Source organism: Crinia signifera, chromosome 9 (genome assembly GCF_055691185.1).
Source record: "Crinia signifera chromosome 9, ASM5569118v1, whole genome shotgun sequence".
In the NCBI taxonomy this organism is placed as follows: Eukaryota; Metazoa; Chordata; class Amphibia; order Anura; family Myobatrachidae; genus Crinia; species Crinia signifera.
This window is the reverse complement of record NC_139225.1, coordinates 20,952,485-20,976,649: the sequence shown is the minus strand read 5'-3', so window position 1 is coordinate 20,976,649 and position 24,165 is coordinate 20,952,485. Positions and strand designations below refer to the sequence as shown.

Genomic DNA, 24,165 nt, shown 5'->3' with positions numbered 1-24,165 from the left:
CCACCACCCCCTTCGGTCTGTGAATTTCCCCCAGCTGCAAATTGACGTTTTGCATAAACATCCATTCGAAGCATTTGGCGCGGGGACAAAGCATGCGATGGTCACAGACCATAAAATGGTTTGGAAGGTGCACGCAAAAACTAAGACACTCTCTGGTGTCTTAGCTTTGCGTGCTCCCTGTACGGGAAGAGGGACATCTGCTGACTTCAGCTGCCCGCCCCCGGCACCCATGTCACTACCTAATTTCCATTGGAACACCAATGAAATGCTGGGCGTTCCAATGGGCGCAGCCCGTCGCCACCTCCCTGTTAAGTGCGAACGGGACGGCAGAAATGCGCATTCTCAGAAAAACATTCAATCCAAATAAGGCCCAATGTGTATAGGTAAACTTGCAGGCCTGCGCAACGTGATAACTTCACGCAATCTGGAGCTGGCAAAAGCCTTTAGCGCCTGGGACCAGCTTGGCTATATTGAATGAAGTTTACATATCATGGTGTAGAGCTCTACGGGCAACTTGTGGTACTACAAGTATCAGCATGCTCTGAAAGCCCTTAGATACAAAGTCTCGGAGGTAAATTATTTTCCAGCTGTCAAACGACGGTAGCTTCATTAATGCCGATATAATTTATCTGTGCTTGTACTTGTAGTCCACCTTTGCCACCTGGGGCTGCTGTTGCCGTATCGGCCGCTTCGTGTGCTGGTGGGAAACTGATGTTCCCCATTTCCAGGCCGTTGGCGCTCCTGGCAGTACTGTAGCGGGGTAGAACTGCGCCATTCACCTGCAGAAAGTCGTACTTGTCGAGTGGCGCGTGCTCGATGTGGCAGAGCGCCTCATCGCCCTCACTCATGTACCCAGCGTTGCTGCCCACCCCGTCCTCATCGGACAGGCTGTACAGATCCGGCAGGTTAGTCTGAGAGGATTTGTTTTGTGTCTCCTCTTGGGCTAGAGAGTCTCTGTCTGGGCAGGGTTCCACCCTCCGGAAGCAGTAGCGGGCAAACAGGCTGATAAAGAACATCTCCAGGGTGATGGAATAGTTGTAGATGGCTGTGGAGATTCATAGGATTGCCGTTAGTGCCTATTCCACTACATGTTATACTCTTAAGAATTACAATAATAATGTTACTATTCCCATATCATAGTGACTACCCTTCACGTAGTAGAAGGTAAGGAGGGGATTCTCCTCCTATGGCCTGATTCTGGTTGGTGTGCAAAAGCAAACTCCTTCTTTAATGGACAAAACCATGTGCACTGCAGGTGGGTCAGATGTAACATGTGCAGAGGTAGATTTGGGTGGGTGGGGTGTGTTCAAACTTAAATCTAAATTCCAGTATTTACCCTGGACATAAACAATATAACTCACCAAAATGTAACTCTCTCTGCACATGTTACATCTGCCCCATCTGCGGTGCAGCATGGTATTGTCCATTAAAGAAGGAGTTTGCTTTGGCACACCAACCCGAATCAGCCCCATAGGCAATGGGAGCTCTATGTAAGAACTGGATCAGTTTGCCTGGCGTGTTATTTGTATATAGACCTATGAAGCCACCATAATCTCCCCCCATCATTGTAATATATAACCCCAATAATAATAGTGTGTACAATAGTTTCAGTATGCTATAATCTGAGCCACCCAGCGAGTAATGTCTGAGTTGTACTCTGAGGTAGGACGTAGCATCCTATGTGTCAAACCCCTCTTTTCAACCAAATTCCCATCCAAGGGGATCCAGACCAATGGCCCATGAAAGCTTTTGGGCAACCGGATTACTATAGGTTGTCTTATAACTGGGGCTACTTTTGGGGGTTATTCTGATTCACTCGCTTTTTAGCGAGTTCTTTCCTGTCCCGATGTTTTCAGGACTGCGCCTGCGAATCTGGACATCAGCCACCGCTCCGTCTTCGGCTAGCCACACACAAAACTCAGTTTCCACTGACTTCTATTTGCGAAGGCAGGGGAAATCATCTTTCTAAATCCATCTACCCCAATCTTGCACTTACTTTGAGAGCGTGTCTCCACCGAGAAGGGTGGCACGCAGGGTATCGCTCCCAGGGCGGCCATGGTCTCTAGGATTCCGTTCTGCACCCCCCCCAGGATCAGCACTAGCGTGATACAGATGAATTTGGAACGGGGGCTGTAGCCCTCCAGAGCCACCTTGGTGGCCTTGTAGAAGAGGAGGTAGCCGTAGAATGACAGGAAGGTGGACAGGAAGATGATGATGTTGATGTATGCATTGGGGTTTGTGTAATCCACCTGGAGAAAAAACAAAGAGGCTGGTATTATATGGCACGTGAGACCAGGGCTGGAGCCGGTAGGCCAACACGGTTGACATCTAAATCTTGGAAGCCATTTCCGTTACTATGAACGGATAAGTTTCTCCTCTGGCTCCTTAGAAGATCTTGCTTGTCCTACATCGTGGTATTGCTTTGTTAGTGTAATGTGGCCAGTTGGGGCTCTGTTGTCCACACTCTACTATGTCCATTACTCACATCTCCATAGTCGTACTTCTCGTCTGTCCACAGTATTAGGCCCATGAAAAACAGTAGAGTCCGGACAACCGATAGCTGGTACACCGCGATGTTCATCCACCGCAAATTACTCCTGAGACACAGAGGGAGGAGCAGATGGGAAATAAACATATAGATATAAATCTACTGCACATGCAAAGTCGTCAAGATCCAGTTCATCATAGACTTCAGCGCAGGCCTAGCCATTGGAGTGGTTACTATCGATGGTTGAAACCTATGCAATGGATGGCCATTGATGGCTTCCTCAATCAATGGTCATGCCTATTCATTCACTGGCAGCCTGTGGGCCAAACAGAACCTTTTGGTGGGTGTTAGGGGGCGGAGCTATGCTCAATGTCTCGGGAACCTTATAGGGAAAAACAACCAAACCATTGGTGGCAGGAAACCATCTGGTTCTTTCCCCAAAAATTATTTGACATCGGCAATAAACAATTGATGATTTGGAAACATCGATGATCGATGGCAAAATTCAGCAAAATTCAATTTAACAAAATCCTTTGCATTTGACCCACTACATTTTGCCGTTTCCATGCTCAGGAGACGCATCTCTTCCAGGAGTTTCGACGACTCCTTCTTAATTACAGATTCAAATAAGCATTTAATATTTAGCAGGTTCTAAAATAATCTAGTATGTGGTTGAATCCTAGCTAGAGGGGGTCACTGCGGCCGTATGGAAATCTCACCGACCCAGCCTTCACGCGTGCGGTCGCCTGAAAGGCATCTCTGGGGCTATATTGTCACATAAGTATGGTCCACAGCCAGTCGCAGCATAGGGAACACTGTCACTCACCTGTTCACTGTGATGTTAGGAAAACAGCAGCAGCAGCAGCATGGCGGTGGGTTGGGAGGGACAGTCTGACCTCCCAGTTCTTTTAACATCTGTGCTTTGCCCCCGAAGAAATCTGTTATCAAGTCTAGGAACTTCCACAGTGTAATGGAGTGGTATCTGCAGAGAGAGGACAGGGCAAAGTTATATGTGTGGGCACCTGTAATCCCATGGAACAACCATATCCAACAAGAGTATTTCTGACGAGAGTGAGAAGTATGAGACCAGCATACCTGTCTTCGTTCCCCCAGATACAAATTACGCAAGGTTTGGATCCTGGCTAAGCTTGCAGGTGTAGCCCATAGGATACAGGGCCTTATTCTGGTTCACTCTCAGAGGCAAATTCCTTCTCAAATGGACAAAACCATGTGCACTGCAGGGGGAAGATGTAACATGTGCAGATAGAATTAGATTTGGGTGAGTTATTTTGTTTCTGTGCAGGGTAAATACTGGCTACTTTATTTTTATACTGCATTAAAGATCTCACTTTGAAGTAAAACCCCACCCAAATCTAATTCTCTGCACATGTTACGTATGTCCCCCCCTGCAGTGCACATGGTTTTGTCCATTTGAGAAGGAATTTGCCTCTGAGAGTGAACCAGAATAAGGCCCACAGTGGGCTAACACCATCGTCAGATGGCAAGCTTCAGGACTGGGAATACTTTGCAGGCATGTCCAACCTGCTGCCCTCCAGCTGTTGTGAAACTACACATCCCAGCATGCCTTGCTGTAGTTTTAGCATTCCCTAATATCAAAACTGGCAAGGCATGATGGGGTGTGTAGTTTCAAAACAGCTGGAGGGCCGCAGGTTGGACATGCCTTTAGAGCAGGGCTGGGCAACACCGGCCCTCCAGATGTTAATGAACTACACATCCCAGGATGCTTTGCATTAGTTTTGCTATGTGGCCATGCTGAAACTGATGCACGGCATGCTGGGATGTGTAGTTAATCAACATCTGGAGGGCCGGTGTTGCCCAGCCCTGCTTTAGAGCTTAGTAAATCTGACAGCATTTAAATCCCCCATAGAAACCTATGGGGACTGTGGCTGCTTTCGGGAATGGCTGAAGTCCCTCTGTCACACTTTGGGGTGATACTAAATATTTGCAGCTATCTCCCAAAGACTTAATAATTCAGGGAATTTGCTGCATCAATGTAATGATAAATAGGCCCTTCAGACTTAAGCATTTCCTGAAAAACATTTACTTTGGAGATAATGGGCCTGATTCAGCTTTGCTAACAATGCAAAAAAAAAAAAACTGGGTAAAATCATGCTGCACTGCAGGTGGGGCAGATGTTACGTGCAGAGAGAATTAGATTTGGGAGAGTTATTTTGTTTTTGTGCAGAATAAATATTGGCTGCTTTTTTTTTTATAGTGCAATTGATATATCGATTTGAACACATCCCATCCAAATCTAACTCTCTCTCTGCACATGTTGCATCTGCCCCATCTGTAGTGCAGCATGGTTTTATCCATTTGTGTGCTTTTTTGCTTTGCGAAGGCTGAATCAGTCCCAGTGTACGATTTGCATCTCTGGATGTTGAGGTCAATTTCAAATGTTATTTAGGAATGTAATGTACTGAGAAGGTTCTTACACTGGGAAAGGTGTTGGGGGAAATAGCGGCGGGCACCTATTCAGTGCGGTCTTTCCCGACAGCAGTGAACAGGCATCTCGGCAAAACAAGAGCGACTTTAAAAGCAGTGTGGCTCGTTTTGCCGAGAACGGTCGTGATTTGTCGAGCTCACGGCTGGATCTCGACTATCCACAGTTGTTTCTCGTGGCCACGCCCCCTTCTTCAGGACTCGGCAGGCGGAACATTGAATCCCGCTTGCCGAGATGTAGTCGAGTGGCCAGAGAATGGGAACGGTTCACGGCTGTTGGCCTAGGATTGAATACCACCACAATCTGTGGCTTGCCAGCTGCTAAGGAATTATAGGGAGGATTCAGTCCTGCTTGGTGAGCAGCAAATCTGGACTCCGTTTTTGAAGGTGGGGGAGTGTGTATGCGCATAGTGACTCGGAACGAACGCCTTCGGTGAGTTCTACACTGATGGACTGGCAGGGGGACGATTGCAGGGGGAGATTTCCAGCGTTTTATGGGCACGCCACAAAGATGGTGGGTGAACACGTGAACGTAGGCGTGGCCCCGCCTGGTTGCGGCGGGTGGATGTTGTCACATGACAGGCTTACTTTTATGCGCAAAGAGAGGAAAAATTATTCGATGATGAGTTACCATCAAATGATTTTTCCTCTGCGGCCACATGCGAGCGGGTGAGTAAATGTACACATCCGCTCCCATCGTGTCGTGGGGATTCGGGCGGTGGGGTAGGCGTGCGTTTGGCGGGGCAGCATTTACTTGCTCACTAGGCAGCGAAGATACACAGCCTAGCGAGCAGGTCTGAATAACCCCCTATATGTCCCATTATGGAGCAATAGAATACACTGAGGGATTATCTCAGTCACATTGGTAACTGATAATCCAGTACTAGACTCCAGGACGCAGACTCACATGGAAGCCACGAAGTTGCAGATGGCAGAGGAGCGAGGGATGAACAGTCCGATGATAGAGGAGACGCAGAAGACCTGCCAGAGGAGGGAGACAGCAATAAGAGAATATCATTTAACCACTCGCCTGAAAGAGACCAGCATCATATAACCACTTTACCCCCCGACCAACAGACATCAGCGGCACATGAAATAGGGTCATCGCGCCATATGCCCCACTCTTACTAATGCGCTGCCCCCCACCTCTGACCAAAGACCAACATAGCAACTTGTTCCTACCACACTCCTGAGCTCCATCGTTCAACCCAGAGGTCACATTGTTATTCTTACCGGATATACACCCAGGATCCAGAGGTAGAGGGCAGTTCTCCGAGAGCTCAGAATGTTGCGCAGGAAAAATCCCATTTCCTCCAGGAACAGAGCCAGCTGTACCAGTCCCGCCAGGGCGGGGATGAGAAATATCCATAGGTCCTTCTTTATGACTGAAACAGAAGAACACCCAACCCCAGGGGGGGCAAATAATACAGAGAAAAATAAGGTCACACCCACTGTGATATTCTGGATTTCTCCAGTGGGTCACATTACATTCTGTTCACTGCTTCTTGAATAGACCCATGCGCTAACATCATGGTAAATGCCATCACCTGGTAGAGATGGCCATTGATCATCGATGGTTAGCATCGGTGGTTTGTCACCAATGGATTATGGCTTTGCCATTGATGGTGGAGGTTCTGGGGTTTATATGGCTGATATGCAGCAGAGTTCATTACTTTCGTTTTGGCGCATGGTTCTTTGCCCCGTCTATTGTCATGCAGCTTAGCTCCGCCCCTTTCCACGATTGGCTATCCGCTTTTATCTCCCCCACAGTAGTCATGCCGATGGTTTCTGCCACCGATGTAAGGTGCTAAGAACCATTCGATGGCCATCCCTACCACCTGCTATATTCCAGTTGTCATTCCTGATCTAACTTGGATATTCCAGAGATCCCATCAGCTCTAACTTAAGGTATCCCTGAGATCACACCCAATCTCCCTCTGATATTGGTTAGTGGTGCCTGTGTGGGGTTGACGAGACCACAGGCCCAGCCCTTCGTATAGACATAGGTCCGTCAGGGTGATGATGCCCAGCCGCTCGCTCTTGGAATTTCTTGTTCAGATGGTATGTTGCTATGGGCAACCAATCAGAATCTACTTAATTATTTAGAACCTTCTAGAAGATAATAGATAGGATCTGATTGGTTGCCCATAGCAATCCCATGTGAAATAGAAGTCCCATCTTAGTAAATTTCCCCCTTAGAGTGATTGCTGGACTCACTGGTTCCTCATGCAGGGGGTGGAGTCAGATTACCTGTGGTGAAAAGATCAGCAGTCGTGGGAGAGTGATGTGAAACCTGGCATGCCGACATGTTTCTAATGTCATTGTGACCGTGTCGGCATTGCCACCAGTGGTGGCTCCAACCTCTTTCAGGGAGGGGGACTGCCTCTGGCGGCAGGCACACCCCTCCCCATGTCACCGCCGCTGCTGCCTTCCTGTCCCCGGTGCCTGTCCTATGATGACAGGCGCCAGGACTGGCGCATGCGCAGTACAAACATATGTAACAGTGAAAAGGTCGACATGGTAAAGGTAGACACAGGAAGAGGTAGACATGTTTTTTTTCACTTTTTCTTTTTTTTATGTGACAATGGCCCTTATTCAGATCCGATCGCAGTACAAATTTGTTCTCAAAATGGCCAAAACCATGGACCTTATTCTGGTTGGTGCGGATATGTCTGAGTGCGTTCGTTCCGCCGATGTTTTGTGTCTGCGCATGTGCAAAAGGGACATACGTCCAAATTCCGCATGAATTGTTTACACTACGAACGGGGGGGGGGGAGAGGGGCGTGAAGGGCTGTTTGGCCTCATTAACATATGCATACGCCCCGCGTTTCATGGGCGTTCCCATGAAAGCGCTGGGCGTACGTATGGTAATGCGGCCGTGACGCACGTGTAGGGGGCGGACATATGACATTGCCGGATGTCAGCTGCCCGCCCAGATCCCTGCTTTTGCACAGAGAAATGCCCGAGTGGTCTGAGCTCGCGGGAGCTGTCTGACTGCTCGGTCCTGCATTCGATGGTCTGCGACCATCGAATGATGGGGGAGGTTCCCAGAGATGGAGGAGGTGTATACATGAGAAATCCACTCGTGCTCCGTGCGGTCAGCGGCTTACCGCATTCGGACGGAGTGAGCGATCCGTACGGAAGGCGGGGTTTAGGACGCACGGTCCTGGCCGCATATTCGGCTCTGGCCGCACAGACCAGAATAAGGCCCCATGTGCACTGCAGGTGGGGCAGATGTAACATGTGCAGAGACAGTTAAATGTGGGTGAGGTGTGTTGAAATTGAACTCTAAATTGCAGTGTAAAAATAATGCAGCCAGTATTTACCCTGCACAGAAACAAAATAACTCACACAAATCTAACTCTCTCTATACATGTTACATCTGCCCCACCTGCAGTGCACATGGTTTTGCCCATTTTGAGAACAAATTTGTACTGCAATCAGATCTAAATAAGGGCCAATGTCTTCCCCTGTCAACATGGGTTCCTAATTTGTATAACCCTCACATATCTCGCTCCGCTTGGCACACTACAACATTTGCCGACATGGATAGTGAAGTAAGAACAAGCCAGTCATGTCAACCTTGTGATGGGTCTACCTTTTTTCATGTCGACATTTTGACCCTGTTGACTTAGTGCCTGTCGACCCTTTGACCATGTCGACATTTTGACCCTGTCAACCTATTGCATATCGACCTAATGGGGTAGACCTATTGACGGTCTATTGAGACCCTGTAGATCTATCAACATTGGGTTTACGATCCATACACATGTTCTGTTGCTATTCATCTTGACGCATGTGCTATGTGTACAGTGCACATGCGCAGCCAGGGTCATGCGTCGACTTATAGCTGACGCCTCCTGCAATGACGTACAAGTGCATTGGGATTTTTCAGTTTCCTGTGTATAATGTTTTTTTTTTCCATACAATTTTCTCTATAAGCATCTATGGCCAGGGCATGGTGGGACTTGTAGTGTAGCAGTAGGGTGGCCAATCCCGGGATCAGGATCGGTGGGATCCCGGGATTTGGCCCCAAAATGTCCGGGATTGGAGTATCTAATCCCGAGATTTCGGGATTAGACTGCGCATGCGCAGTCTAATGCCGGGCAACGTCTGAGCACCTGAGACTCTGCCCGGCTGTTCCCAACCCGGTGTGTGGCCTGCACAGCGTGATTCTGTCATAGGTCACGCTGCGCAGGCCGCAGCATGGCATCACCAGCACCCGGAACTCGCTCACCGGCGGGCCTATCCCAGTCTCACGCGTCATACCCTCCCAGCCGCCCGCATCATTCCCGATACCTGCCCCCGCACTACTGCCGCCTGCACCCCTCAACAGCTCCAAAAAAGTAAGTTATGTGGGGGTACAGCTGCAATTTTCTTTTAGGGATGCCGATCCCGGGAATTCCGGTTTTGAGCATTTTTCAATTCCGATTCCCGGGATTGAAAAATTGCCCCGTGATTGGCATCCCTATGTAGGAGTAAAGAGGTATATTCTTTCTATTTTTCACAACATATTATTAATTGCACCCAAAGCCTTACAGGTGCGGAGAATAGTTTTGACGCTGGCAGCACAGGGACGTTATAACCTAGAAAAGGACCCCAATATTTTTTTCTGTGCCGCACCTCTCTCGGGATCCCCGCCCCATGATGATCTGTGGTTGGCACGCCACGGTACCTGTCCCCCTGTCCTAGTGCCTCCAGCCCAGGCTGATAATAGCTGTTGCTGGACATGAAAGAATCAGGGGAACCCCACGCTGTTTATCAATATTAGCCTTGGCAGCCATGTTGGTTGTGCTTCTGGGGGGACCCTACGCATTTTCTGGCACTTTTACTCCCTGTTCGCACTCTATTACATACAGCGATTTGAAACTCACCAGAAATTTGCTGCAATCGCTCGTTTTAATAAATGTCAGGTTACTACTTATTACACCCCCTTCTCCACGCCCCTATACGTATATCTGAAAGGGTAACTCTTTGATCATTAATTATACCTAGTGTGACTGAACTGTGTGATATATAAGATACCATTGGGGAGGGTTGTATCAAACTTCCGAGAGATACCTTATGGTATCTTGTGTAGCCCGGTTAACCCTTTGAGTACCAGGGGTATTTGGCAAAATAGGTGTGAAAATTGCCAAGCAGACAAATGTATTCATCGTCATTACCTGTAATGTTACCTCATATAAGGGAATATAATCATTTTTTACACAATATTTTTTATTTGAATTTATATAACAAATGTGAGAGACACTGTCATATTTAGCGGCTATTCTGTGCATCTCTTACAGATGTTTGCACTCAAAGGGTTAAGCCCCAGACACCGGTAACCAATGGGACTCTGCACATATAAGAAGTATAAGAAGTCCATTACCTTGGAAAAATTCGGATGATAGGGGGAAGTTTTCCCCATCCAGGGAACAGTTGGGCGCCTTCACCATGGTTGTGCCAGAGTTCTCTCACTCCATCGGAAACGCTCCCTCTCCGTCCTCCATCTTTTCCCGGGCAGCCTCTCCCCAACTCCTCTCTTCTGGATAAACAGATCCCCCCCTTACTCAGACACAGGATGCTCCCAACCTCTGCGCATTAATCATTAATACATCCAGGTGCAGGTGACCAGGTAACTGACTGAAGTCCACAGGTAACATCTACCTGGGGAGGGAATGTCACCACGCCCCCGATCCACTGATCATTAATGGAATCCCAGCCTATTACTGTGTATTGCAATGGGAACCCTAAATCATTAAACCTCCTCCTTTACATTCTCCTTGGCTCATCCGACTACATCACAATGATATCTATTGTGCGGTCGCCAAGGGTTACATATGAATATGCAAATATGTGAATTATTACAGGTGCGCCGGTTTGCCAGCTTTTGTATGTACACAGATGTGATGAACAATATAGGAACATGGAACGATCTATCAATTCAGAACCCACCCCATTCATTGCATCAATGTCCCTGGATATCAAGGGTGTATTCATGGTGGAAAAGCCACGGATGGCGATGATGCAATCACAGTGTAAGTGTGAAAATACGCTAATGACGCTGCCGCCATCTTGTTTACCGAGAACCCCGCTGCCAACGCCTCAGATCTGCCCCTCATACAGCAAGCAAGTGAGCAAATTGAAATGAATTCACAAAGGCAAACACAGGGGTGGGGGCGGGATGCTCAGAGTCCCCCCTTCTCTGGCAAGTGGTTCAACTCATGACAACAATAGCAATAGTGTATAATACATCATGCAGTGTAAGGGTCACAGAGGCTGCACATGCCCAGTGGTAGCAGCTTCTTTTACACGTCTGTGTTTGGATGTGAGTTCTCATCAGTGCTCTGGACCAGAGAGCAGCGATCAGGAAGAAGAGACAGGAGCCTTGAAATGAGGTGAGAGGATGTGTGCTTAGAATGTGCAGCACTAGTTCTATTCCGCATTGTTATATTATGGCACGTTTGACATTTTCCTGACCACTATTATTATGTAAATGTTTGCTACAGCCTATACTATAGACATACCTCCCAAATGTCCCGATTTATGCGGGACCGTCTCGGTTTTTTTTGTTGGGACAGTCCCGCGTCCTGTGGTGGGGTGAGGGTGGGGGGGTCAGTTGGGAGTACCCCCTGCCCAACGCAGCTCTCCTGAACAGAGCAGCGGTGAATGGATGCTAGAGGGGCTGGGGGCATGGCCTCATGGGAGCACCACAAGTATAGGCCATGGCCCCTTGCAGCTAGGCTACACCCTAAATTTTGGACGCGCACGGGGTCCCGATTCACGTTCTTCACAAGTTGGCAGGTATGCTATAGACCATCTTTAGTGTTAGGTATTAATGCTGTATTCCATACAGTATCCAGTGTATAAAAAGACCAAATTTTAAATTAATGTCCAGGGCCATTACTACGTTCTTCTACCGGTGCCTCAGACTCCCGGACTTGCTCCAATGCTCCACAAAGTGGAAGATTGTGGATCGCATCGGGAAACCCCCTTCTAAAAATCCTGCGTTTACCACTGATTGATCTGTTAGCAATCTTGGACTAATCCTTGAGTTGTAGCCAAGAGCCTCATGTTTTGGAGAACAAGAGGTCCGAGCATGCATTGCCAGCCACAGAATACCTACCTCTGATCTACAGTATATTTGGGATTTAAAGTGTATCACTTTACTATATAGAGTATGACACCAATAAATGTCCATTCATTATATTTCATAATATATATGATTATTGTTACAGTATTTTACTGGCTTGTGAATGTGTCTCTCTGGAAAAATCAGCATAATGGGGGTTATTTTGGTTCACTCTTTCTGTCAAATTCCTTCTTAGATGGACAAAACCATGTGCACTGCAGGTGGGGCAGATGTAACTTGTGCAGAGAGAATTAGATTTGGGTGGGGATATACTTCAAAGTGAGATCTATATTGCAGTGTAAAAATAAAGCAGCCAGTATTTACCCTGCACAGAAACAAAATAACTCCCCCAAATCTAATTCACTCTGTAGATTTTACACCTGCCCCCCCCCCCCCCCCCCCGCAGTGCACATGGTTTTGTCCATCTAAGAAGGAATTTGTCAGAAAGAGTGAACCAAAATAACCCCCAATGTCCTGTTTCCCCAGCCTGTTATTACTGTTATTGGTGGCTGTGTATAGTAAGGTGCGTTATATGCTTATTACTGCCTGTAAATGAGCCCAGGTGCACCCACATGTCTGTGTGATTGGAACTCACTGTTTATAACGAAATGCTAAAAACCGCACAAAATAAATTCAATGTGATGGTGTTAATGATACTTGGCATCAAAACAACACAAACAAGAATTTGTCAGCTTCTGACATCACTAGACAACAAAGATATTGGGCTGAGTGCAATAGCCAAAAATTAGCAGGAGCCGTCGTGATTCCAGTGAGATAGTCGCCAGATATAAACCAGCAATTAGTTTAAAGCGAACTACTGTATACTTATGTCAATATATAACCAACATTTTATTACATAAGAATTGTGCCTTTTTTGTGTATTAAATCCTGTGTGATAACATTCTGTCTTTGTATTCAGGATTAACATGAAATTATGCATGTAATGGTTTGTTGAGAGATTATATAGGTCTGGAGTGCTCAACATGCATCCAGCTTCAAACGAATCCTTCAGAAGCAGAATTTCTGCAACCCATCATCTGATTACTGGGCTGACTGCATTTGGTGTTGGGCATGTTCCAGAGGTTAGTGCAGTTTACATAGCTGCGTCTTTGTAATAAGCAGCTGTGCGATAATATGCTAATACCTCAGTAGGCGTCTTGTTTACATAAACGCCTCCTCCAATCCGCTGCTGCGTCACTTTTTTTTTAATGTAAGTTAGGACTTTGCAGGGGTCTGGTGGTGGGGAGTGAATGGCACAGAATTGCTATGAGCTGCACTAATAGGACAACACCTAAAAGCACTTACTGTAGGCTTTTTGCCATTGAGCAAATGCTTGTGGTCAGCCTGCCAGGGCCCAGCAGCCCGTGGGATGAGGTGTCCCATGTAAACATGTTGTCTGCTTAAATCTGTCAAAATAATAACAAAAAACAGACTGGCAAAAAAAGCAGGTAATTCGTTCGGAACACAGAGCAATAATGGGAGAGGGGCCTGATGGTGCAGGAGTTAATTCTGTCATTGAATGATGACTGGGTAGTGTGTGTGTGTGTGTGTGTGTGTGTGTGTGTGTGTGGGGGGGGGGGTATGGAGGTCAGATCAGGGGCCTGCCTGGGTCAGCACATCACTGCCTGAATGTGCAGATTTACTGCCCAGTTCTAGAATCTGCCCCTTCTCTCCGGCACTGGAGGCATTCAGGGAGGGGCAATAAATGTGGGAGGTGCCAGAATCTGCCCACACCACACTGAGACCCATCACTATCAATCTCTGAGAGCCGGTCACTGGGGCAAGATGCCAGCGGCAAAAGGTATGTGTTGTAGAGCGACCGAGACCCCTACCCTGACCCTCTATACCCAAGATTTACCTGACATATAAGAGACCCCCCATATCAGTGGACACAGCGAGACACTTCACTAGAGAGACAGGACCGGGAGACCCCCATACCAGGGACACACACCTGAGATATCACTGACAAGCGAGAGACCCCTGTATTAGAGGACACAGGACGCAGCGAGACACCTTACTAGAGAGACAGGACCGGGAGACCCCCATACCAGGGACACACACCTGAGATATACCTGACAAGCGAGAGACCCCTGTATTAGAGGACACAGGACGCAGCGAGACACCTTACTAGAGAGACAGGACAGGGAGACCCCCATACCAGGGACACACACCTGAGATATACCTGACAAGCGAGAGACCCCTGTATTAGAGGACACAGGACACAGTGAGACACCTTACTAGAGAGACAGGACCGGGAGACCCCCATACAAGGGACACACACCTGAGATATACCTGACAAGCGAGAGACCCCTGTATTAGAGGACACAGGACGCAGTGAGACACCTTACTAGAGAGACAGGACAGGGAGACCCCCATACCAGGGACACACACCTGAGATATATCTGACAAGCGAGAGACCCCTGTATTAGAGGAAACAGAGAGACACCTTACTAGAGAGACAGGACAGGGAGACCCCCATACCAGGGACGGAATGGGATCATTCGTCAGACTGCATTTAGGTCTACAGTCACTAGGTCGACCCCACTAGGTCGACTGGCAGGAAGGTCGACCTGACTTAAGGTCGACATGGGCCAAGGTCGACATGACTTTAGGTCGAATTTGCATAAAGGTCGACATGAGGAAGGTCGACTGGTCATAAGGTCGACATGGGTTTTTCACTGTTTTTTGATCCGAATGTCGACGCTCGCGATGCTTCGGGCACGGTGCCTCGCTGCGCTCGGCACACTATTTTATTCTCCCACCACGCCCTAGTGGATGGTAGGGCATGAAATACCGCCTGTCGGCACATGTCGGCTCAAAAAACAGTGAAAAACCCATGTCGACCTTCCTCATGTCGACCTTTATGCAAATTCGACCTTAAGTCATGTCGACCTTGGCCCATGTCAACCTTAACTCAGGTCGACCTTCCTGCCAGTCGACCTAGTGGGGTCGACCTAATGACTGTAGACCTAAATGCAGTCTGACGAATGACCGCATGCCCAAGGGACACACACCTGCGATATACCTGACAAGCGAGAGACCCCTGTATTAGAGGACACAGGACGCAGCGAGACACCTTACTAGAGAGACAGGACCAGGAGACCCCCATACCAGGGACACACACCTGAGACATACCTGACAAGCGAGAGACCTCTGTATTAGAGGACACAGGACGCAGTGAGACACCTTACTAGAGAGACAGGACCGGGAGACCCCCATACCAGGGACACACATCTGAGATATACCTGACAAGCGAGAGACCTCTGTATTAGAGGAGACAGCGAGACACCTTACTAGAGAGACAGGACAGGGAGACCCCCATACCAGGGACACACACCTGAGATATACCTGACAAGCGAGAGACCCCTGTATTAGAGGACACAGCGAGACACCTTACTAGAGAGACAAGACAGGGAGACCCCCATACCAGGGACACACACCTGTGATATAACTGACAAGCGAGAGACCCCTGTATTAGCGGACACAGCGAGACACCTTACTAGAGAGACAGGACAGGGAGACCCCCATACCAGGGACACACACCTGCGATATACCTGACAAGTGAGAGAGCCCTGTATTAGAGGACACGGGACACAGCGAGACACCTGACTAGAGAGACAGGACCAGGAGACCCCCATACCAGGAACACACACCTGAGATATACCTGACAAGCGAGAGACCCCTGTATTAGAGGACACAGCGAGAAACCTTACTAGAGAGACAGGACAGGGAGACCCCCATACCAGGGACACACACCTGAGATATACCTGACAAGCGAGAGACCCCTGTATTAGAGGACCCAGGACGCAGCGAGACACCTTACTAGAGAGACAGGACCGGGAGACCCCCATACCAGGGACACACACCTGAGATATACCTGACAAGCGAGAGACCCCTGTATTAGAGGAAACAGGACGCAGTGAGACACCTTACTAGAGAGACAGGACCGGGAGACCCCAATACCAGGGACACACACCTGCGATATACCTGACAAGCGAGAGACCCCTGTATTAGAGGACACAGGACGCAGCGAGACACCTTATTAGAGAGACAGGACCGGGAGACCCCCATACCAGGGACACACATCTGAGATATACCTGACAAGCGAGAGACCTCTGTATTAGAGGAGACAGCGAGACACCTTACTAGAGAGACAGGACAGGGAGACCCCCATACCAGGGACACACATCTGAGATATACCTGACAAGCGAGAGACCCCTGTATTAGAGGACACAGCGAGACACCTTACTAGAGAGACAAGACAGGGAGACCCCCATACCAGGGACACACACCTAACAGAGCATAGCTCAGAGAACTGTACAGTAAAACCCACATCAGAGAACATGGGAATCTAACAGGAACACATAGAACTAGCATAATAATAAGAGACAGACCAGAAGTGGAAATCCCCGTCACAGAGAGACACAAACCCGAGACCCCCCCCCACAGTGAAACAGTAGAACCTTATTTATTAGAGAGAAAATTTTAATACAGTAGTCTCTCAGAACACAAAAGAGACACCCTTAAATTACCCCATAAAAGTGAGTCAACCACTTCTCACAAATGTAATATTTCCGAGACCCGATAGACAGATTTACCCCCCACACTGGGTGATCTGTATTCACAAGGAGCAGGCGGCACATAAATGTATATGAGGACAGTGAGCATCAGTCTGCACGGTTTTCTTCTGCGAAGCGTTTCTAGGGGCGTCTGCAGATAAAAATTATATTTTTGCCGCCATCTCAGAATAAACAGTTCCTGCAGATAATTTATTCTGGAAACTGTGTTACCGCTTGCTTACCCCACTGCTAGCCCCCTTAACCTGCCAGAGGCATTGTATTTGCACCATACAAGGAGGGGGGGGGGGGGGTATTTCATCATATACAGGTGAGCTATGTCTTAGTGTTATTTTGGGTTTTAAAAGACACCCCAGTAATGTAAAACATTAGTTCTCAACATCGGTCCTCGAGTACCCCCAACAGTGCACGTTGTCCAGGTCACCTGCCAGGTGCACAGGTGCACTGATTATTCACAGACACATTTTAAAAGATCCACAGGTGCAGCTAATTATTTCAGATGTGATTCTGTGTGGAGACCTGGAAAACATGCACTGTTGGGGGTCCTTGAGGACCGAGGTTGAGAACCACTGATGTAAAGTACCGATGCTCGCTGGATAGCATATACACCAGCTGGTTCAAAAAGTACCTCTGCCCCCTCCACCCGTAATGTCACAGAAGGTCTGATTCAGACCGGATTCCACATCCGCATATTTGCCCATAGCGATCAGTTAAGCCTCCGCCCCTCTCCAGTGAAATCCCGCCTTGCTAATGAATGTGCACGCTGTGTGAATGAATGCGTACGGCTGCACAGCCATTCGCACCCAAATCCCGCCATAAGCCACTTACCAGCTAATGTCTTTTACACTGGGTACCAGTCATCGCAGCCGCGGCGGAGCCCAGGACTTACCTGGCGGCTGCTATAAATACAGCCACATCCTGGCTGCTACTGACAACACGCGCCCTTCCCTGACTGGCTTTGGCACGCCTGTGTTTTCCCAGACACTCCCAGCGATTTTTATGGGCACGCCCTGTTTTTCTTGGCCACTCCCATGAAACGGTCAGTTCCCTCCCCTACACACCCTCTCCCTGTCAATCACTGTGCATATGGCCAGGGAACAGAAAAAAATGTCAGGACTTCATTGCAGCTGGGCGTCGCGCATGCGCATTGTGGCCAGTACGCACGCGCAGTACATCGATAATCGGCCACTGTATGAATTTGAAGCTGTGCAATCAGGCCTGAATCGGGCCCAGGGAGTGAGAACATGTTCTGCTCTAGGTGTGATATACTGTATAATAGTCTGTCCGCTTATTTGTCTGTTCCATAAGGGAAAATTTCCGGTTTTAATTAATTCTGTTTTCTAATAGGGGAGAAGTCAGACAAACCTCTATACAAGGTGCGTGATATCCATATGTTCTGTTCTATACAAGGTCTGTGATATCTATATGTCCTGTTCTATACAATGTATGTGATATCTATATGTTCTGTTCTATACAATGTGTGTGATACCCAAATGATCTGTTCTATACAAGGTATGTGATATCCATATGTTCTGTTCTATATAAGGTGTGTGATATCTATATGTCCTGTTCTATACAATGTATGTGATATCTATATGTTCTGTTCTATACAATGTGTGTGATACCCAAATGATCTGTTCTATACAAGGTATGTGATATCCATATGTTCTGTTCTATACAAGGTATGTGATATCCATATGTTCTGTTCTATACAAGGTGTGTGATATCCATATGTTCTGTTCTATACAAGGTATGTGATATCTATATGTTCTGTTCTATATAAGGTGTGTGATATCTATATGTTCTGTTCTATATAAGGTGTGTGATATCTATATGTTCTGTTCTATATAAGGTGTGTGATACCTATATGTTCTGTTCTATACAAGGTGTGTGATACCCATATGTTCTGTTCTATACAAGGTATGTGATATCCATACGTTCTGTTCTATATAAGGTATGTGATATCTATACGTTATGTTCTATATAAGGTGTGTGATATCTATACGTTCTGTTCTATACAAGGTATGTGATATCTATATGTTCTGTTCTATACAAGGTATGTGATATCTATATGTTCTGTTCTATAGAAGGTATGTGATATCCATATGTTCTGTTCTATACAAGGTGTGTGATATCTATACGTTCTGTTCTATACAAGGTGTGTGATATCTATATGTTCTGTTCTATACAAGGTATGTGATATCCATATGTTCTGTTCTATACAAGGTATGTGATATCTATATGTTTTGTTCTATACAAGGTGTGTGATATCTATACGTTCTGTTCTATACAAGGTCTGTGATATCTATATGTTCTGTTCTATATAAGGTGTGTGATATCTATATGTTCTGTTCTATACAAGGTCTGTGATATCTATACGTTCTGTTCTATATAAGGTGTGTGATATCTATACGTTCTGTTCTATACAAGGTATGTGATATCTATATGTTCTGTTCTATACAAGGTATGTGATATCTATATGTTCTGTTCTATACAAGGTATGTGATATCTATATGTTCTGTTGTATACAAGGTCTGTGATATCTATATGTTCTGTTGTATACAAGGTGTGTGATATCTATATGTTCTGTTGTATACAAGGTATGTGATATCTGTATGTTCTGTTCTATACAATGTATGTGCTATCTATATGTTCTGTTCTATACAAGGTCTGTGATATCTATATGTTCTGTTCTATACAAGGTCTGTGATATCTATATGTTCTGTTCTATACAATGTCTGTGATATCTATATGTTCTGTTGTATACAAGGTCTGTGATATCTATATGTTCTGTTCTATACAAGGTCTGTGATATCTATATGTTCTGTTCTATACAAGGTGTGTCATATCTATATGTTCTGTTCTATACAATGTATGTGATATCTATATGTTCTGTTCTATACAAGGTGTGTGATATCTATATGTTCTGTTCTATACAAGGTGTGTGATATCTATATGTTCTGTTCTATACAAGGTGTGTGACATCCATATGTTCTGTTCTATACAAGGTCTGTGATATCTACAGTATATGTTCTGTTCTATACAAGGTGTGTGATAGGGATGCAGTTAAAATTCCGGCGTTCAGAATCCCGACGCCGGAATCCCGACTGCCGAAATCCTGACACTTTCTCCCTCCGTGGGTGTCCACGACACCCCTGGAGGGAGAATAAATTAGTGTGCCAAGCGTAGCGAGGCACCGGGCCTGCTGCGTGGCGAGCCCGCAAGGGGGGGCGATCCACGCCCCCCCTTGTCGGGATTCCGGCGTCGGGATTTTGAACGCCGGGATTTCATACTGAATCCGTGTGATATCTATATGTTCTGTTCTATACAAGGTCTATGATATCCATATGTTCTGTTCTATACAAGGTCTGTGATATCCATATGTTCTGTTCTATACAAGGTGTGTGATATCTATATGTTCTGTTCTATACAATGTGTGTGATATCTATATGTTCTGTTCTATACAAGGTATGTGATATCCATATTATTATTATCATCATTATCATCATTTATATGGTGCCACAAGGGTTCCGCAGAACCTAACAATACACAAAAAAAACCAGATAAATTACAGTACAAAACAATTTAGGACAAGTACACGGTAAATAAGGATAGATATCAGGGGACAAGACACTGAAGCAATTATCAGGGTGGCAGAGATATGGGTGCCGGACGCGGTCCCGACAGTCGGGATCCTGACTGTCAAAACGCAGACAGATGACCGGCTATTTTCCCTCGGGGGGGTCCACGACCCCCATAGAGGGAGAATAGAATAGGTGGCGAGCGTAGCGAGCCACCGTGCCCACAAGAGGCTTTGTTGCGATCACCCTGAAGTCTGAGTCCGGGTAGTCGGGATCCCGACATCAGGCTAATGACGGTCGGGATCCCGACTGTCGGACCCCTGTACCACACCCCAGAGATATATATATATGTTCCAAGAAAAGTACATGAGGAGAAAGGAGCTTACATTCTAAAGGGGAGGGTTAGACAGACAGGGGTTACACAGAAGGGGTAGCAGTGAGCATAAACAGAAGGTTAGGATGAGAGATGGTTGGGTTTTATATGGGAGGGTGCGAAGATGATCAGTTCAGTCTTAGGGGCCCATTTATCATGGATTGCATCTACAATGCGCTCTGGGCGGAATGTTACCACCTGGGATCGCATTGTAAAATGAGTGCGCAGGGACAGGGCTCCGAAAGAGCCTGTCCCTGCGATGTCCGGAGCCGGAAGCCGGGGGTTGTGCACATGCACGCTTCGCTCACCACACCTACGGCCGGCGGCGGTGCAGGAGGGATCACAGCAGGGATTGGCTATTCCTGCTGCGGACCCCTATGGTACATTCGGTGATAGTTAATATTTGCGGTTAACCCCCGAAAATGGGTGTTTTCAGGGATTTAGCCGCAAATTCTTTGATAAATGTGGCCCTTAGACATTTTAAGACTAAGATGTTCTATACAGGGTATGTGATATCCATTTGTTCTGTTCTCCTCTGTGTATATCACCCCCTACTGCCAGTGCTCATAGGAAGATTTATAATCATCTCAAAAACGTGTGTGGAGTCCGGAATCCTTCCGAGTAACCACACCTTACAGTATGTTAGATAAAATCTGCCCTTTGACTCCCCCCAGAATCTGACCTATAACTCTCCCCCCTCTCCTCTAACTCTGGAATCTGCCCTATGAATCTCCCCCTTCTTCCCCCAGAATCTGCCCTATGACTCTCCCCCCCGCTCCTCTAACTCTAGCATCTTCCTCTATGGCTCCCCTCCTCTTCCCCTAGAATTTACCCTATGTCTAACTCCCGTCTTCCCCAGAATCTACCCTATGAGTCTCTACCTCTCCCCCAGAATCTGCCTTGAGACCCTCCCTCTTCCCCAAAATCTACCATATACTCTACCCTTACTCTAGAATGTACCCTATGACTCCCCCTCCTCTCCCACTAGAATCTGTGTTATGACTAAACCCCCTTTCCCCCAGAATCTGCCCTCTGACTCTCCCCCTCTTTACCCAAAATCTGCCCTTTAACACCTCCCTTCCCCCAGAATCTATTCAATGATTCTACCCTATGACTCCCCCTTACCATATAATCTGCCCTATATTACCCCTCTCTTCCCCTAGAATCTGCCATATGAACCCCCCTCTCATCCCTTTCTTACCCTATGGTACGCATACGTTGGATGATGCACGCACCGCAGGGGACAATTGAGGGAATCAGATTGGATCACCCTCAGTGCACATGCTGATAAAAAGCCCATAAGCTTCTTTTAGTTAAAGCCATCTGAAGATGGCGTTACCTACCGGTGTTTTGGTTTTACTGCTTCTGGGCGGGATGTTCTAACATCCGCTGCCTTACATCGCCCCCCTTCGCCGTTTACCGCATTCTTACTAATCGCATATTAACACAAGGGACAGCTCTTGCAGTAAGAGCTGTCCCTTGCGATGTGGCTCAGGCGCTGGACTTCCAGGTCTGAGACCCAGGAATCCATCTGGGCATTCACGCTGAACATGCTGGGAGAGATCAGTGACGGATCCCTCAGACAGCGCTGCGGTAAGAAGCCCATAGGCTTCTACGGGGAATCACCAGCTTTTGCTAGCGATTCCCTCCGCAGCGCTGACACTGCAAAGGGGGGGGGGGGGGGGGGTGGGTTTGGTTACAGCATACCGAAATCCGGTAAAAACCCAGATAACAGGGGTTTTACCACATTTCTGCTTTAGAGCATCCTGTCCTCTGTGAAGCACTGTAGACACCTTGTAGCACCATATAAATAAAGGATGATAATCATATTGATAATAATAACTTGCAACTGTGACCTCTACAGCCCTCACCCAGTACTCCCAGTGCTAACTGTGGGGCAGATGTATTAAGCCTTAACAAGAGATAAATGCAAGGGTGATAAGGAGAGATAAACGTCCAGCCAATCAGCTCCTTACTGACTTTTTTCAAACACAGCCTGTAATATGGCAGTTAGCAGGTGATTGGCTGGCAGTTTATCTCTCTTTATAATCTTTGCATTTATCTCTTGTTAAGGCTTAATACATCTGCCCCAGTGTTCCATGATGAGTCTGGAACATACAGTCTTCTCCAGGTCTTTCCAGTCACACAAAACTTCCTCCATGACGATCTACCTCTCTTTTCTCTCCCCAGAACCTCACAGAACACAGGCACCGGGTGCAAGAGAAGAAAACACATGTTAAAAAGCAAAGAGGTAATTAATCACCACAGACTCTGCAGAACAGAGGGGCAGATGTATTAAGCCTGGCGAAGAGATAAACCAGAGATAAAGTGGCAGGAGATAACGTACCAACCAATCAACTTCCAACTGTCATATTTCAAACACAGCTGATTGGCTGGTGCAATATCTCCTTCCACTTTATCTCCAGTTTATCTCTTCACCAGGCTGAATACATCTGCCCCATTATCTGGCGGACTTGTCAATTACCAGAGGAGGCAGGCCTACAAACGGATGTGTACGGGTATGCAAGCCTACACATGCACATTGGTGACAGTGCCTTCCATCTTGTTTCTCCTCAATTAGTGGCGTAGCACCAAATTTTGCGCCCCCCACCGCAAAATGTTGGCACTCCCCCCTCGTCCGTCCGTCTTCATCCCCCCCTCTCTCCCCTCTGTCTTAACTGTCCGCGTTCGTAGCTGGGAGTCGGGACCGTAGATCTACTTTGCACGCCTAGCCTCCTCCGGGCTCCAAGTCCTTATGACAAAATGTCCCTCAAAAAATGGCCGCCCTCTTACAGCAGACCGTTTTAAATGATCCTAAATACTGTCTGCTGTAAGGGGGCGGCCATTTTTTGAGGGACATTTTGTCATAAGGAGCTAGGAGGAGGCTAGGAGCGCCGGGACGCAGACAAAGTAGGTCCCGGCTCCCGGCCACGAAGGTAGTATAAGACAGGTTAGTAGCTCCCGCAGACCCGGGCGCCCACATTGCTCAGCGCCTCCCCGGGGTCTGCCGCACGGTGGCTACGGCACTGTCCTCAATGTCTTCCAGTCTGTACTGTCCCTTGCCCTCCATCTTGTCTTGTCTCCATATCATGCAGTGCGTACTGTTCCTCCGCCTTTAGTCAGACACCCCTCCCTTCCTACATCCGAAGATCATGCCACCCATCTCTTTTGCCTCCCTCAGGACAGCCGTCGAGAGCGAAGCAGTAATTTCCAGGCTTTTGTGCGAATGGCGCTGGAGACGTTGCTGGGCTCATGCCGCAGGAAGCGCGGGATCCGTCAAATGTCCACAGAGCACGTTCAGCCGAGCAAAACTTTAATGTCCTGGCACCGGCACAGTCTCCCGGTCAGACCCTTTCTACTGGTGCGGGCCACCCGGGGCTTCTGAGGGTGTGCGTGATGATTAGTGAGTGTGCATGAACGACTATTCAACGGCGTGCTATGTGTTGTGAGCCTAGCTTGACCCCTGACCTACAGGGACGGGCACATCTGTATAACAGAGTTGCATTTGTGATGTTGCTTGGCTCCTGGAATAAAGATCTTTTTGGAATGGTTGACGTGTCAGTGTTTTT

At 47.4% G+C, this 24,165-nt stretch overlaps 2 protein-coding genes across 2 annotated transcripts; one reads left to right on the top strand and one right to left on the bottom strand.

Moving 5' to 3' along the window:
* Positions 1–124: 124 nt before the first annotated feature.
* On the bottom strand, positions 125–10,521 carry LOC146036521 (organic solute transporter subunit alpha-like). The gene is made up of 7 exons (XM_083160501.1): positions 10,323–10,521; positions 6,185–6,336; positions 5,859–5,932; positions 3,315–3,470; positions 2,486–2,597; positions 1,997–2,249; positions 125–1,045 (listed from the first exon to the last, which is right to left on the bottom strand). Exons 1-7 carry the CDS (start codon positions 10,387–10,389, stop codon positions 591–593), a joined length of 1,269 nt encoding a protein of 422 aa, XP_083016627.1. The 5' UTR covers positions 10,390–10,521; the 3' UTR covers positions 125–590.
* A 2,512-nt stretch (positions 10,522–13,033) lies between these two features.
* LOC146037319 (uncharacterized) lies at positions 13,034–24,141 on the top strand. Its single transcript, XM_083161379.1, has 4 exons — positions 13,034–13,147; positions 17,990–18,018; positions 22,787–22,847; positions 23,778–24,141. The coding sequence occupies exons 1-4, from the start codon at positions 13,049–13,051 to the stop codon at positions 23,979–23,981; spliced, it is 393 nt and encodes a 130-aa protein (XP_083017505.1). The 5' UTR covers positions 13,034–13,048; the 3' UTR covers positions 23,982–24,141.
* The last annotated feature ends 24 nt before the right edge of the window (positions 24,142–24,165 follow it).